Source organism: Saccopteryx leptura, chromosome 1 (assembly GCF_036850995.1).
Source record: "Saccopteryx leptura isolate mSacLep1 chromosome 1, mSacLep1_pri_phased_curated, whole genome shotgun sequence".
Classification (NCBI taxonomy): Eukaryota; Metazoa; Chordata; class Mammalia; order Chiroptera; family Emballonuridae; genus Saccopteryx; species Saccopteryx leptura.
In genome coordinates, this window is record NC_089503.1 from 49,471,584 (window position 1) to 49,488,378 (window position 16,795).

Genomic DNA, 16,795 nt, shown 5'->3' on the forward strand with positions numbered 1-16,795 from the left:
GTTATAAAGTCTGCAGATTATTCTTGATTTTGAGAGGTTATCTTCTTGCTTTTTCTTTTCTCTCCCTCTTCCTGGTCGGTGACTCTGTACCCCGGGTTTTGCCCCTTTGCCACGCTCAGGTGGAGGTTTGCAGTTGATAAGTCTCTATGGCAATGTCATGTATTGTGCTTTAGTCTCGTTGGCAGTCGAGGCTATTAGCATTTATAGGTTCCGACAGTGAGAGAGTCCGTGTTCCTGGAGCCTTTCTTCTAGTCTTTCCTTCCTCAATTAGTAGCCTGATAATCCAGCTATGGGGTTGCTGCTGCCTCTGCCTGGATAGTAAGAGGCTCAAAGAGCTGGCAACTCCCCACTCTATTTCCACTCAGCACAGGGCTCTGGGTAAGGCTCAGTCAGTCAGAGCTGCTAGCATAATCAGGCGGGCTTTCCACCCACTCACAGACCTCTTGCTCTGCCACTCTGTCCGGTAACACAAGCGGGTGCCCACTTCCGGGGCGCTTGGAGAAAACTCTCACTCACTGGCTGCGCGCGCAGACCAGGATATCCGACCAGCAGTCTCACGCTCTGAGGGAAACCCCCGACCGCAGGGAAAAGTTGCAGCGTTGGAATTGAGTCTCGCTCCGTCCCCGTGCGCGGCTTTTGCAAGGCGCTGGGGCGGCCCGAGATTCCGCTTTGGCCCACACAAAGGCCCCTGACTCTGCCCCTCTGTGCGATAACACGGGTGCGCACTGCCGAGGCACTCGGAGGAATCGCTCACTCCTTATCTGCGCGCGCAAACCCGGATATGAGGCCGGCTGCGTTTCCCTCTGAGTGAAACACCCTCGGCAAGGAAAATCTCCACCATTGGAATTAGTTCTCACTCCCTCCCGTGCGTGGCTTTCCCAGGGCGCTGGGGCTGCCCAGAGACTCTGCCCTCGGCCCACAGAAAGGCCTCTGACCCTGCCTCTCCGTGGGGCAACACGGGCACTGACTCCCGGGACCTAGGAAGAAATCTCTCGCCCACTAACTGCGCACCAACCAGGAGACCGGGTAAAATGGCCGCGCCGCTTGTCTTTCTTTGTTTGGGTTTGGCGCGAGTGTTAGCTTGTATTGCCCGGGTTGCCACAGGATCAGATTTTCCTCGGCTTGGATCTCCGTGCCACAGCCTGGTTCGGCCGTTTGTATTCACCCCCTTTGCCCGCCTCAGTTTCTATATTCACAGTTACCAGAGAAAGCCGCCCTGTTTAGGTTAGTGAGGAAGGCGGAGCATTTCTTACTCCCTATTTCCTTCGGGGTTTGGTTATATATTTAGCCAATTTTTCACTCAGTCATACCTTTGGGTGTATTGCGAAGCATCTGGAAGCTCCAAGTATAGGTTTTTCTGTTTCTGGTTGAAGATCTTGTTGAGTTTTGGGGGAGATTTATCGGTATCGCTTCCTACCCCGCCATTACTCTGACGTCATTCTGTATTTTTTTTAATATGAATTTTTTGTGTGTCTGGTTTCTTTGATGAAGGAATCACTTATAGTGGTGTAGAAAATTTAAATGTATAACAGAAGTTCCAAAAGGAGGTATGAAACCTCTGTCCTTGGTATTTAAAAGGGCATTTGCTTTCATGAGACATAGCATCATTGCCTCACAGATCACAAGAATATGCAGCTGAAAAAAAAACCCATTGATTGTGAGAGGAAAAGAGCAATCTATGCTTGATCTCCTTTAGAAACAGAGGCATTCCTAGGAGTATATAAATGAATGGGCTCCCCAGGCAAAACAATGAACATGTGAAAACTGAACTGGTGGGGGCAGTGGGCAGCGGCAGGGAATATGGAAATTGGGGAACCCTTCAGCAGTTCACATTGTGCTAATCCGCCTTCCTCATTTCTTTCGGAGTCAGCATTAGCTAAATTTTCCAGAAAGCTATCCACAAATGACAGCCTGGGCATTTGAGAGACGTCACTCATTTCCCCCAGTGACCTTGACAAGTCAGAAGCTTGAAAGCAGGGAAATCCGGATGTCTCAGTTACAAAGTGGAGCAGTGGGAGCCCCAACATATTTCCAGAAGTCTCCATCCAGACTGGTGATTGTATGTTCCTGTTACTGCCAGTGGCTAGCTGAGGTGTTTCTCTGGCTCTGAAGGGGTTGGCACAATGACCAAGTGCTTCAGCCTGGTGTTGCTTCTTGCCTCCATTTGGAGCACAGGGCTCTTGGTTCAAGGCTCTCTCCAGGTACAAGGTAGGTTTCTCAGCAGAATGCCAACCTGAGGCAAAGCAAGATCTTACAACCTGTTCTAAGCTTACTAAGTTCTTGACTATGGATTGCTGAGGGGGGGGGGGGGTTGTGCCAGTTGATGTCTACAGAGATCTAATTCTGGTATTATTCATCTACCAGAAATGCTTTCACCGTATTGTCAACTTCACCAAAATGATTCACATTTATCTTTATGTTATCTTGACTTTTCTTTTTGGTTATGGAGTATTTTTAAAGAAAATGTTTTAAAACAAAACATTGAGAAGAGAGTATTTGTTTTAAAAAGTGTTTTATTGAAGAAGCAAATTATAATTGTAAAATTCTTAAAGCAATCACTAAGCCTGGGGAAAATGACTGACTAACTTTCATAGAACATTGGCCTGTTTTTACATTTTTGGAACTGCCAATATAATTTTCTTTATTTCAATTTTTATTATACTATCATGGGATGCATATGTTTTTAATATGCAGAAAATAGAAAATGTACTTTAAAAAAGTGGTTTGAAAATTAGCATCAGCTCTGTACCAAAGAAATTACTTTGAATTATTTCTGGGCTTTGAGATGCCTAAATGGTAACCTCATTCTGCATTGCAGGCAAAAAAAAAACAAAAAACTGTAACCGCAAATCACTCATTTCAGCTCTGGGCAAATAAAACTCTGAGTACATTAAAAGAAAAATTGTGTATTCCTATGCTGGAAGATGCCCTGAGATATAAGATATGTCATGGACAGACATCCAGTTAATTCATATATTGTATTTAATTTTACAAAGGAGGCTAGAGTTATATAATTGATATTCTTTTCAAATGCTAAAACTGTTACTGTCAAATAAGTTTGCTCCTCTTTGAAATCCCCCTGAGAAAACTACTCACTTTTCCCAAAAATTGTGCCATTACTCTTGCTATTTTAGAAATGGTTCCTTGATAGTGACTATAACACACTCGTTGGGCCAATCTCAATAATGGCAAAATTTTCCTAAGAGAATTAAATTTTTGGAAACAACTGAAAATTATTCAGACCCATGATTGAAGAAAAGGTGGCCAATGAAAGTGAATGGATAAGAATGGGAAATGGTATTTTATATAAAAATAAAATAAGACCCTGACCAGTTAGTTGGCTCAGTGGTAGAGCGTCAGCCCGGCATGTGGATGTCCCAGGTTCAATTCCTGGTCAGAGCACACAGGAGAAGCAACGATCTGCTTCTCCACCCCTCCATCTCTCACTTCTCTCTCTCTCCCCTCTCTAAAATAAATAAATAAAATCTTAAAAAATAGTTTAAAAACATAAAATAAAATAAAAGATATATGTATCTTTTTGACCTAAAAAATAAATAAGTAAAAAATAAAATCTATTTTAATATATATTATATATTACAAGGAATGTCTTGAGGCCATGTTCGCTTGGCTCAGTGGGTAGAGCATTGACCCAGCATGCAGATGTCCCACGTTTGATCCCTGGTCAAGGCACACATGAACAGCGACCATATATGCTTCTCTTCCCTCCCTCTCCCGGTTGGTCCAGATTGGGGTTGCTGGGTGGATGCTGGTCAGGGCGCATGTGGGAGTCTATCTCTCAATCTCCCCTTCTCTCATTAAAAAAAAAAAAAAAAAAAAAAAAAACCAAAGAATGCCTTGAAATAATTTCTAGGCTTTTGAGAGGCCTAAATGGTAACATCATTCAGCATTGCTGGCAAAAAAAAAAAAAAAATTACAACTGCAAATCACTCATTACAGCTCTGGAAAATTAAAATCTGAGCACTTTAAAAGAAAAATTATACATTCCTATGCTTGAGAATAATACATCAGGATTATAGATGAAGAAACAGGTTCAGTGAGGCCAAGTGACTTGCCTAATGTCATATAGGCAATAGATAGTAAAGCTTGGGTTTTAATTCAGCTCCGTCTGATTGCTAAGCATATATTATTTCTACTACACCTGTTGTTTTCTGAGAACTATTAAGAGATGTCTGGTGTACCTCTTGGGTGCCAGCTCCCTATTTTTGTTTGTAAATAAAATAGGGAAGCTAATATTGACTAATATTTGCTAACTGCCTGCTATGGACTTAATCTCTGCTAGGTAAAGTTAGCTAATTTAATTCTGACAAAAATTCTATGAAGAAGATATAATCATCCCCATTTTACAGATGAGAATGCTAACTTGCCCAAGGTCCCATAGCCAGTTAACATTACAAGAACTATTCAAAGCTAGCTCTATTGCCCAGAATAGGTCAATCATTACTAATAATAATATTTAAAGTAAAAATGAGGTATGATGAGAGAGTATCAAGACCACTTTACAGTATAATTAATGAGCCTGCAAGTATTACCACCCCCCCCCCAAAAAAAAAAAACAGCCCTAAGAGGTTTGAGCAATAGCAAGCTCATGGGCTAGATGTACCAAATTCCAGGACAAATGGAATGTTCCAAGAGTTCAACTCCAGTTGTGTGTGTGTGTGTGTGTGTGTGTGTGTGTGTGTGTGTGTCCGTGTGTGTTTTCATCTTTTCCCCATAGCACAGTGGGAAGCAGAACAGTGTCCTACTTAAAAACTGGGGTTTTAAAGTCACTCATAATTGGGTCTGTGCCCTCAATCTGCCACCTATATCCTTGGGCTTAGAAAAGTTACTCAATCTCCCTGAGCCTCAATTTTCTGTTAAAAGAGACAGGCTTTGGCACAGAATAGCATCAATAGATTATAGAAGCTGGAATTAATATTGGAATTAGTATTAACATAAGAGACTGTTTTGTCACAAACACTCAAATTGAGTGTTGGCTCTCAGGCCTCTCTCTTGGTGAGTGGGATCTGGAAGCAAACAAGGCTATCCGCAAATATTGTACATAATATACGTATTCCTTCCTGCAGCCTCCTGACAGTAGGGTCACATGGAGGACTTAAAAATGCTCCTTCCACATTTTCCAAAAGAAATTTCCTTTAAATACTAACCTAAAAAGTGATCAAAGCATTTGACTTCGTATCCAATACGCACAGATCTGTGTACAAGCAATGACTGGGAGATTGAAATGCCCTTTTACGGACTTTCTTGAATGAATCCCAATAGAAATAATGTACCTGAATGCAATGCAACTCAAAATTTCATACAGGTCTATAAATCTTAGAACTCAAAGGGAAGGGATCAGAAGAACTCTCTGAATCATTAGAATTTAAGTAAAATATTATTCACATCTTAACTGTTCAACTGCCTCAGCTTCCTCAAGAAGACCGTTAGACGACTAAAAGCAAAACATTTTGAAGATAGCATAATGACAAACTTATTTTGATTTATTGAGCACCTGCTATGTAGCAGGCACTATGCTAAGCATTTCTATTTGAATTAACTCATTTAACTCTCACAACATTATACAATAGATATTGTTACTCTCTCAGTTTTATAAATAAGAGAGCTGAGGCTAAGAGAAATGAAATAACTAGCCTAAGGTAACAGAGCTAGCAAGCTACACAGGCTAGATTCAAATCCAGGTCTGACTCTAAAACTCTACTTCATTCAGTTTTTCTGCCAACAAGGTTCATTTCCCAGCTTCTCCAACAACTTGTGAGTAAGCCTGCCCCCCAATGGTCAGAGAAGACCTGGTATTGAGAAAGCTCCTATTTTACCAAGTGCAACATTTTTCAGCCCATCTCAAAAAACAGTGGTGTCTCCAACCCACATTAGTTTGGAGTATTGCTAACTAACTATTCTATTAGTAAGAGCCCTGAATTCTTTCTCAAAGTCTCAAACCATTCATTTTATAGACTCCAAAAAGGTTTGCAGCAACAGCATCATCTAGACCCACCCTAGAAACTGGTGGTTGAAGCCTCCATGTAATAAACAAGGCACCTTAATGCAGAGTGAGAGAGTAGACTTGAAGCTGATGAGAGGTACAGCTTGGATCAGATCAAGCATCCATCTAACCTAGCAGCATGTCCTTGTGCAAAATGTCTGGCCTGTGTCCCATTATTTCTAAACTTTACTCCCAGCCACAATGACCTCACTGCTGCATCAGGACAATAATGCTGTTATAGGGAGTGGAGCCTAAGGGCTATGAACAAGTTTATCAAACCGAGGATCTCTGATTCCTTTGCAGAGCTTTCCATCTCAGTGCCATGCAGAATTATGGGAGTCACCGTTGTGAGCAAAAAGATAGCTCCACAGCTGAATTTCACAAATGCCAAGGAGGCCTGTAGGCTGATGGGACTAACTTTAGCCAGCAGAGACCAGATTGAAGCAGCATGGAAGTCTGGCTTTGAGACTTGCAGGTGAGAAACAGCTGGATTCACAACCACGGATGGAACTGTCTTGGCTCTGTGTTCTTGTTCAGCCATAGAGATAAATGTATCCATTCAATGAATATTTATTCTGTTATAGCTATGGATGGGTTGCTGATCAGTTCTTAGTCATCCCTCGGATTGTCCCAAACCCCAAGTGTGGAAAGAACGGGACAGGTGTCCTGGTTTGGAGAAATTCACTCAACAAACTCTACAGTGCCTATTGTCACAACTCATCTGGTAAGTCAGATCTGCAGTCTCTCCATGTGGTATGTTTTCTCTGGGTTTCTCAACCTCAGTGACCTGTCTGAGAAGAGTGACTCTGGGCAGCAGGAATCATAATGATGGTCATTTAACCCTCCCAAGACTGACTCTGTGACCAGGTATAGGTGGCAATATGCCTTTCAGAGGAAAAAGTTAGGGAAAATATGGTCGAATGGCAACATCAAGGGAGGGCATTCCAGGAGGCTCCATTACCTCTCCACTCCATCCTATAAAATAAACAGGAAGAAGGGAAGGAAATATTCACTATGGACAAAGAAATGTACTAAGTCATCTCACTGAACCTTGACAACCTCCTTATGAAGTATGAAGTATGCTTTACCATTCCATTTTGCAGAAACAAAATTAGCTCAGAGGATGTTGTACAGTGTCTAGGTCTTATTACCATGAAGATTCAAACACAGGTCTAACTCTAAAACACGCTCTTTCCATTATCCTACATTCCTTTACAGGATAAGAAATTCAGATGCTACAGTTTACATTTTTTTTAGAACAAGACCCAATTTCCATTTTATAAAGGAAGGAGCTAAAGCTAGAAAGTAGATCTGATTTGCTCGTGGTCACGCAGTCAGCCTTTTAACCTTGCTTGAGGACCTTGGTCACTTCAGCCCAAGTCCTTCCCCTTCCCAGAAAGGTTTAAGTACCTTCTCAGGAAGTTTGTTTGTTTGTTTGTTTGTTTTTTACTAAATACTTGTTTTCATTTTGTCATAAGCACCTCTACCTGATTTATTTCTCTTCACACATACTCAAAAATCTGACCCTCTAAAGGTCATACAGCTGAGTGCTCATACACAAGGATAGATTCCAAAATCATTCTCTAAGATCCAAGAGATAAGTGTGCATCAACAATATTATGTTCTCCAAAGGCAACCTAGGACCCCAGCAATTCTCTGAACCAGGGGGTTTTGGCATAGAAAGGACCCCGAAAAACACTTTGTTTGCTTCTCTTACTTCATGGATGAAACTACTATAAATCAGAATGGAGATTTGGTTTGTTCAAAGTCCTACAAGCAGCTGCAGACTCAAGACTGGAATATAAAGCTTCTTCCAACATTTTTTTTTCACCACCATTCTCTCCTCTGCATCTTGAGCCCATCACCTTTGGCTGGGGAATGAGTGATTCATATGCCTCCTTATCTCATAGCCAGCCCATGCATGTCAGATGGCCTGGCCTTTTAACTTCTTGGTCTTCCTGCCCGCTGTCAATGTAATGATGTGATATCCAGCCCTCTAGACTCAACAAAAAGGAGCCAGAGGAAGAGGGCTTGGATTTGTGTTTCCCCACAGTTTCATTTCACTTGTACCTCTATCCTTTGTATTTACTGCATGCTTAAAGATAGGTTTAGAGTCCTAATTAAATTCATGTTTGATATTTTTGGCAAAAATACTTCATAGATGATATGTACTTGGGATTCAATCCCAACAAAAGGCACCTAATATCAATATGTTCCACTATTTTTAAAAATTAATTTATTTTTATTTAAGTGAGAGGAGGGGAGATAAAGAGACATGTACCCCAACCAGGATCCACCCAGTGACCTCCATCTGGGGCCAATGCTCTGCCCATCTGGGGCCTATGTTCAGAACTGTATTATTTTTAGCAACTGAGGGAAGGCTCCACAGAGCCATCCTCAGTGCCTGAGGCCAGTGGGCTTGAATCAATTGAGCTGGTTGTAGGAAAGAAAGAGAGAAAGAGAGAGAGAGAGAAGGGGAAGGGGGAAGGGAGGAGAAGCAGATGGTCGCTTCTCTTGTGTGCCCTGAGTGAGAATCAAACCCAGGAAGTTTATATGCCAGGTCAACACTCTACCACTGAGCCAACCAGCCAAGGCCTGTCCAACTATTAAGATGCTAATTTTGATCATTTTACTAAGATAGTGACTGCCAGACCTCTCTAATGAACTCAAAGATATGTTTCCCCTATGCAATAAGTAGGTCATCTACAGTGTGGTATTTTAGTACCATGCAAATAGTCTGACCCCCAACTATTTTTTAAATTTAGAAATTAATTTAATGGGATGACATTGGTCAATAAGAATACAGGGGTCCTCGGGTTACAACACAGTTCCATTCCTATGATAGTGACGTAACCCAAATTTTGGCATAAGTTGAAACATATCCTAGCTTAAGTTACATACCTATCCTAACACAGTTGCAAAATCATAACCTACATAAAAATACAAACATGCCGCATTACTGTGTATCCTTTCACCACACAGCCAAACCAGTTCACCCATGTAGTCTGTAAGTATGATGCTAACAGCATAAGCTGAAATACTCAAGCCTCAATTTTTTGAAGTTTTTATGAGAGTGAGCATCACAAACTGGAAACGTCGTATGTCGACACTGTTGTAACCCAAGGATCCCCTGTACATAGGTTTCAGATAAACATCTCTATAGCATTTGAACTGTTGATTGCACTGTGTGCCTACCACCCAAAGGTGAATCATTTTCCATCACCATTTTTGTCCCTCTTTTGTCCACTACCTCAAACTCCTCCCCCCTGGTAACCACTTCACTTTTATCTATGTCCATGAGTCTCAGTTTTATATCCCACCTATTTGTGAAATCATATCATTCTTAGCTTTTTCTGATTTTATTATTTCTCTTAGCATAATATTCTCAGGCTCCATCCATGTTGTTGTTAATGGCAATATAGCATCCTTTCTTATGGCTGAGTAGTATTCCATTGTATATATGTACCACATCTTCCTTATCCAATCCTTTATCTAGGGACACTTGGTTGTTTCCATGTCTTGGTCACCATGAATAATGCTGTGATGAACATGGGGGCCTGTGTGTTTTACATACCAATGTTTTCAAGTTTTTTGGGTAGTTATCCAGTAGAGGAATTACTGGGTTATATAGTAGCTCTAGTCTTAATTTTTTGAGGAACCACCATACTTTCTTCCATAATGGCTGTACCAGTTTACATCCCACCAGCAGTGGTCCTTTTTCTCCACAGCCTTCCCAACACTTTTTATTACCTGTTTTGTTGGTAATAGCCAATCTAACAGGTGTGAGGTGATATCTCATTGTAGTTTTGAGATTTGCATTTTTCTAAAAGCTAGAGAAGATGAGTGAACATCTTTTCATATATCTATTTGTTGTCTGTATGTCTTAATGAGAGAAGTGTTTGTTCAGGTCTTCTACCCATTTTTAATTGGATTATTTGTTTGTTTGTTGTTGAGCTTTGTGGGTTCTTTATATATTTTGGATATTAATCCTTTGTCAGAGCTATTGTTTGTGAATATCAGATCCCATTTGATTGGCTGACTTTTTGTTTTGTTGTCAGTTTCTTTTGCTGTGCAGAAGCTTTTTAGTTTAATATAGTCCCATTCATTTACTTTTGCTTTTCCTTCTGTTGCCTTTGGGGTCAAATTCATAAATTGTTCTCTATGGCCAAGGTCCATAGGTTTAGTACCTATATTTTCTTCTATGTAACTTATTGTTTCAGATCTTATATTTAGGTCTTTGATCACAAACTGTAGTCAAGTATCATTCTGTTGTATGTGGCTTTCCAATTTTCCCAGCATTATTTATTGAGGAGGCTTTCTTTTCTCCATTGTGTGTTTTTGGCTCCTTTGTCAAAGATTATTTGTGTGTGTGTGTATATATATGTGTGTGTGTGTGTGTGTGTGTGTGTGTGTGTGTGTGTGTGTGTGTGTGTGTGTATGTGTGTGTGTGGTTTTACTTCTGGGCTCTCAATTCTATTCCACTGGCCTGTATATCTGTTTTTCTGCCAATACTGTTTTGATTATCGTGACTACGAAATACAATTGGAGGTCAGGTAGTGTGATACCTCCAGCTTCATTCTTTCTTCTCAGAATTGCTTTGACTATTCTGGGTCTTTTATGATTCCATACAAATTGGGTGATTTTTTGTTCTGTTTCTTTAAAATATGACATTGGGCTTTTAATGAGGATTGCATTAAATTTGTATATTGCTTTGGGTAATATAGCCATTTGAACTATGTTAATTCTTCTGATCTACAAACATGAAATGTTTTTTCATTTCATTGCATCTTTTTAAATTTCTTTTCATAATGTTTATAGTTCTCAGTTTATAGGTCCTTTCATCCTTTGTTGTTTATTCTTAGGTATTTTTATTTTTGTAATTGTAAAAAGAATTGTTTTTCTTTTTCAATTCATTTTTGAAAGTTTCATTGTTGGTGCATAAGAAAGCAGTAGACTTGTATATTGATTTCATTTCATTTGACTTTACTGTATTTGTTTACTGTTTCTAATAGTTTTTTCATGGATTCCTGGGGTTTTCTATATAAAGGAACATGTCATCTTCAAAAAATAATACCATTAATTCTTTCCCAATATAGATACCTTTTATTTCTTTCTCTAGCCTGATTGCTCTCGCTAAGACTTTCAGTACTATGTTGAATATGAGTGGCAAGAATGGGCATCCTTGCCTTGTTCTTGATTTTAGAAGAAAAGCTTTCAGTTTTTCATCATTTAGTATGATATTGGCTGATGGTTTGTCATATATGGTCTTTGTTATGTTGAGATACTTGTCTTCTAGACTCATTTTATTGGGTGTTTTAAATATAAATGGATGTTGTATCTTATCGAATGCCTTTTCTGCATCTATTGATAGGATCATATGGGTTTTTTTCTTTGTTTTGTTGATGTGGTGCATTACATTGATTGATTTGTGTATATTTAACCATCCTTATCCTCCTGGAATAAATCCTACTTGATGATGATGTATTATTTTTTTAATGTATTATTGTATTTGATTTGCTAGTATTTTGTTTAGGATTTTTGCATCTGTATTCATTAAAGATATTGGTTTATAGTTTTATTTTTTTGTGTGCCTTGCCAGATTTTGGTATCAGGGTCATGTTGGCCTAATAAAACATGTTAGGGAGTATTGCCTCTTCTTCAATTTTTTGGAAGACTTTGAGAAGGATAGGTACCAAATATTCTTTGAATGTTTGGTAGAATTCACTAGTGTATCCATCTGGTCCTGGGCTTTTATTTGGGGGGAGGTTTACGATAGTTGTTTATATTTCCTCACTACTAATCAGTCTATTTAGGTTTTCTACTTCTTCATGATTTCTACTTCTTTATGACTCTGTCTAAGAAGATTGTATAGTTCTAGTATTATTGAATTAGGTGCCATATAATCTTTCATAGTATTCTAGTATGGTCTTTTGTATAGCTATCTTGTCTGTGGTAAGTTCTCCTTTTTCATTTCAAATTTTATGAGTCATTTCTCTTTTTTTCTTAGTGGGCCTACCTAGGGTTTGTCAGTTTATCTTTTCAAAGAACCAGCTCTTTGTTGTATTAATTTTTCTATAGTTTTGTTTGTTGTTGCTCTTTATTTTATTTAATTCTGCTCTAATTTTTACTATTTCCTTTCTTCTGCTGACTTTGGGTTTACTTTGTTCTTCTTTTTCTAGTTCTTTAAGATGTGATATTAGATTGTTTACATGGGATCTCTCTTCTTTCTTGATATAAGCCTATAATGACATAAACTTCCCTCTTATTACTGCTTTTGCTGCATCCCAGAAATTTTGATATGTCATGTAGTCATTTCTATTTGTCTGTATATATCTTTTGATCTCTCATTTTTTTTCTTCTTTGACCCAGTCATTCTTTTAGAAGTATGTTGTTTAAAATTTTCCACATTTTTCTGGATTTCTTTACTTTCTTTTTGCAGATGAATTCTAATTTCAGAGCATTATGGTCAGAGAATATGCTTACTATAATTTCAATCTTTTTGAATTTGTTGAGGCTAGTTTTGTGGCTCAACACATGATCTAACCTTGAGAACATTCCATGTGCTCTGGAAAAAAATGTATAATCTCATGTTCTGGGATGAAATGTCCTGTAAAGGTCTATTATGTGCATTTTGTCAAGTATTTAGGGTCCATATTTCTTTATTGATTTTCTGTTTGGCTGATCTATCTAAACTGTCAATGGTATGTTGAAGCATTCAACTATGACTGTGTATTTGTCTGTTTCTTTTTGTTCTGTTAGTAGCTGTCTTATATATCATATATTGGTGACCCCTGATTTGATATATATATATATTAAGAAGTGTTATGTCTTCCTCATATTGTATCCCCTTATCATTATGAAATGTCCATCTTTGTCTCTTGTTACCTTTGCTGTTTTAAAATCAGTATTGTCAGATATAACTATGGCCATATCTGCTTTTCTTTTGGTATTATTTGCTTGGAGAATCATTTTCCAACTTTCACTTTGAGTCCACCTTTGTCCCTGCAGCTTAGACATGTCTCCTGAAGGAAGCATATGGTTGGGTTTTACTTTTTGGTTCAATATGTTATCTGTGCCTCTTTATTGGTGAGTTTAGTCCATTTACATTTAGGGTAATTATTGTTGTATGAGGATTTACTATAACTACTTTATGTTTTGTTTTCTGGTAGCTCTGTGTCTCCTTTGATTCTTTTCCTTTGTGTTTCTGTCAGTTGTTTTTGTTTGGTGATAGGCAATGCTTCTTTCCTCTGTTTCCTATTTTTAAAGCTATGTATTTCAGGTTTGTTTATTTTTTTTCATGGGTGGTTACCATTAGATTATTGAGAAAAAAAGTTTTATATATACAAGAGTCCTTTGACTTATAAGTACTTCTGCCCTCCATCCTCTTTTGCTACTTCAGATCTTTATCCTCTCCACTTTTATGTTTTTGTTGTCACAGATTTTCCTTGTTTATATTGTAACCTTGTTGAAGTTTTACTTGTAGTTTTGTGTCATTTTGTTGTTTGTATCAGTTAGAATAAACCCCTTAAATATTTCCTGCAGTGGGGGTTTTCTGGTGATAAATTTCCTCAGCTTCTGTATGTCTGGAAAAGTTTTATTTCTTCATATTTGAAGGATAATTTTGATGAATAACTAGTCTTAGCTGGTAATCCCTCTTTTTCAGTACTTTGAATGTTTTGGTCCACTATCTTCTGGCTTGTAGAGTTTTTGCTGAGAAGTCCCATGAAAACCTGATGGCCCTTCCTTTATATGTTATGCTCATCTTTTCTCTAGCTACTTTGAGAATTATTTCTTTTGTCATTGATTTTTGACAATTTTATTATAATGTGCTTTGGAGAAAGCCTGTTTGGGTTGAGGTAACTAAGTGTTCTGTTCGCTTCTTGGATTTGAGGCTCTCTTTCCATAGGCTTAGGAATTCTTATCAATTACTTGTTTGAATAGGCTCTCCATTTTTTTCTCCATCTCTTCTTCTTCTGATAAACCTATTTATCAGAAGCTCTATCATTTTAAAAAAATGTTTGAGTCTCTCTTTTCTCCCTCTGTATCATCTCTAGTGGCCTGTATTTGATGTCACTAATTCTATTCTCTATACAGCCTGTTCTGTTAGCTCATCTTGCTAGTTCATTTTTCAATTCACGTATTGAGTTCTTCACCTGTTTTTAAAGTTTCAATTTCATTAGTGAAGTATTTGGTTTGTTCACTAATTGGTTTTCTGAGCACATTAAATTGCCTACCAGTGTTTTCCATATTTCATTGAGTATTTTCAGAACTTCAAAGTTTCCATGTGATGAGACTGCTTTCTGGAGATTTTCCATTTTCTTTCTGAACTGAATCTCTTCTTGGTTATTCACAGTATTCATTTTTCTCTGCCTACATGGCATTTGAGAGTAGTACTGTTAAGAAAGCAAACCAAAAATAATATTTAAAAATAAAAAAACAAAAAAATAAAAATAAAAAGAGGAAAACCACAATAAAGCAAGGAACAAAAAAAAAACCCACAAAAAACCCCACAAAAAATAACAAAGTGAGGTATTGAACTTGCAAAAGGTTTTTAAAATATGTTCCTGCAGGTGGTGCTAGATTATAAGTTTTAGCTCTGTAAAATCCCAGGATGACCTCTGCTGTAATGCTGTGGTTGTGATGATAAAGGTAGAGCTGCAGCCTCAATGATGGGGTGGGTTGGGGTGTGTTGAGGGAGCTTTACGACTTTTTATTTTCCAGGAATGGTGATCTCAGACTTCCATGCACTCCTTCCCATGTCCCAATAGACCAGGGAACAGCTAGAGGGCACCCCTGTTCTTTAGGGGAAAGAGTTGTTCTGCAGAGTTAGCTATGGGATATGCCACTGTTACTCTTGGTACTCTGTAAGGGGAGGGAAGAAGGATCTGGGAGGCTGGGGGAGTACACCTTGTTTCTCAGTCTCTATCCCAAGTGCAGGATGACAGCAGACAGCAGGAACACTGGCATTGTCCCTTTGCTCAGCTGCTGCTTTGGTTTAGCCCTTCTCTAAGTGCCCCTTTCTCCCAATCTCTCTGCTCCTCCCTGCAGAAGACCCACATACTCTTGTTTCTTTCCTCTCCAGCGCCCCATCTGAGTGCTTCCCATTTTTCGCCAACCTTCCCAGTTGATTCGATGCACCGATTTTTTAGGCAAGGCCTGTGAGCAGAACTAGGGTTTCTATTAAGAGTTATAGTCATTCAATTTGTTGAAATGTCAAGAGGAGAGAACAAGAGTATCTCTCCTGCCACCATTACTCTGACATCATCTTCCCCCAACTATCTTTTACCTAATTGTTTAAGCAGTCATGGATGACCCTTGCTGGAATCAGTTATTATATCAGAGGCTGAAAAAATAGTTATTTTTTTCTGTGTTTTATTTTGTATTTATATTTTTAAAATTAAATGTATTAGGGTGACATTTGGTTAATAAAATTATATAGGTTTCAAGTGTACAATTCTATAATACATCATCTGTATACTGCATTGTGGGATTACCAACCAAAGTCAAATCATCTTCTGTCACCATACATTTCACCCACTTTCCCTTTACTATCCCTTTTCCCTTTGCCCCTGGTAACCACCGTACTGTGGTCTGTTTTTATAAGTTTTCTTTTCTTGTTTTTCCACTTGTTGCTTTCAGTTCTATATCCCACATATGAGTAAAATCATATGGTTCTTGACTTTTTCTGTCTGACTTATTTTGCTTAGCATGATATTCTCCAGATCCATCCTTGTTGTAGTAAATTTTAATATTTCATCTTTTCTTATGACTGAGTATTCCACTGTATATATTTATCGCACTTTTATTTATCCAATCCTCTATTGAAGGACACTTGGTTTTTTTCATGTCCTGGCCACCATAAATAATGCTGCAGTGAACATAGGGGTGCATATATCTTTTTAATGTTTTTCAGTTTTTCTTTTTTTATTAATTTTAATGGGCTGACATTGATAAATCAAGGTACATATGTTCAGAGAAAATATCTCTAGGTTATTTTGACATTTGATTATGCTGCATTCCCATCACCCAAAGTCCAATTGTCTTCCATCACCTTCTAACTGGTTTTCTTTGTACCCCTTCCCTCCCCCAACCCCTTTCCTCTTCTCCTCCCCACCCCTCGTAACCTCCATACTCTTGTCCATGTCTCTGAGTCTCATTTTTATGTCCCACCTATGTATGGGATCCTATAGTTCTTAGCTTTTTCTGATTTACTTATTTCATTCACTATAATGTTACCAAGGTCCATCCATGTTGTTGTAAATGATCCGATTTCTTATGGCTGAGTAGTATTCCATAGTATATATGTACTAAAGCTTTTTAATCCACTCATCCACTGACAGACACTTGGGCTGTTTCCAGCTCTTTGCTATTGTAAACAATGCTGCCATAAACATGGGGGTGCATTTCTTCTTTTGAAACAGTGCTATGGTGTTCTTGGGGTATATTCCTAAAAGTGGGATAGCTGGGTAAAAAGGCATTTTGATTTTTAATTTTTTGAGGAATCTCCATACTGTTTTCCACAGTGGCTGCACCAGTCTGCATTCCACCAGCAGTGCAGGAGGGTTCCCTTTTCTCCACATTCCTGCTAGCACTTATTCTGTGTTGTTTTGTTGATGAGCGCCATTCTGACTGGTGTGAGGTGATATCTCATTGTGGTTTTAATTTGCATTTCTCTAATGATTAGTGATGTTGAGGCATTTTTCATATGTCTGTATGTCCTCTTTGGAGAAGTGTCTATTCATTTCCTTTGCCCATTTTTTGATTGGATTGTTTGTCTTTCTGGTATTGAGTTTT

General features: G+C 38.5%; 1 protein-coding gene across 1 annotated transcript in view; it reads left to right on the forward strand.

Annotated features, from left to right (window-relative positions):
• The first annotated feature begins 1,984 nt into the window (after positions 1 to 1,984).
• The window catches only part of LYVE1 (lymphatic vessel endothelial hyaluronan receptor 1), a 29,745-nt gene continuing 14,934 nt past the window's right edge, over positions 1,985 to 16,795 (forward strand). The window contains exons 1-3 of the mRNA XM_066365859.1: positions 1,985 to 2,208; positions 6,305 to 6,476; positions 6,586 to 6,725. Of these exons, the coding sequence (XP_066221956.1) occupies positions 2,124 to 2,208; positions 6,305 to 6,476; positions 6,586 to 6,725 (397 nt within the window). The 5' untranslated portion in view covers positions 1,985 to 2,123. The remainder of the gene's footprint in view (positions 2,209 to 6,304; positions 6,477 to 6,585; positions 6,726 to 16,795) is intronic.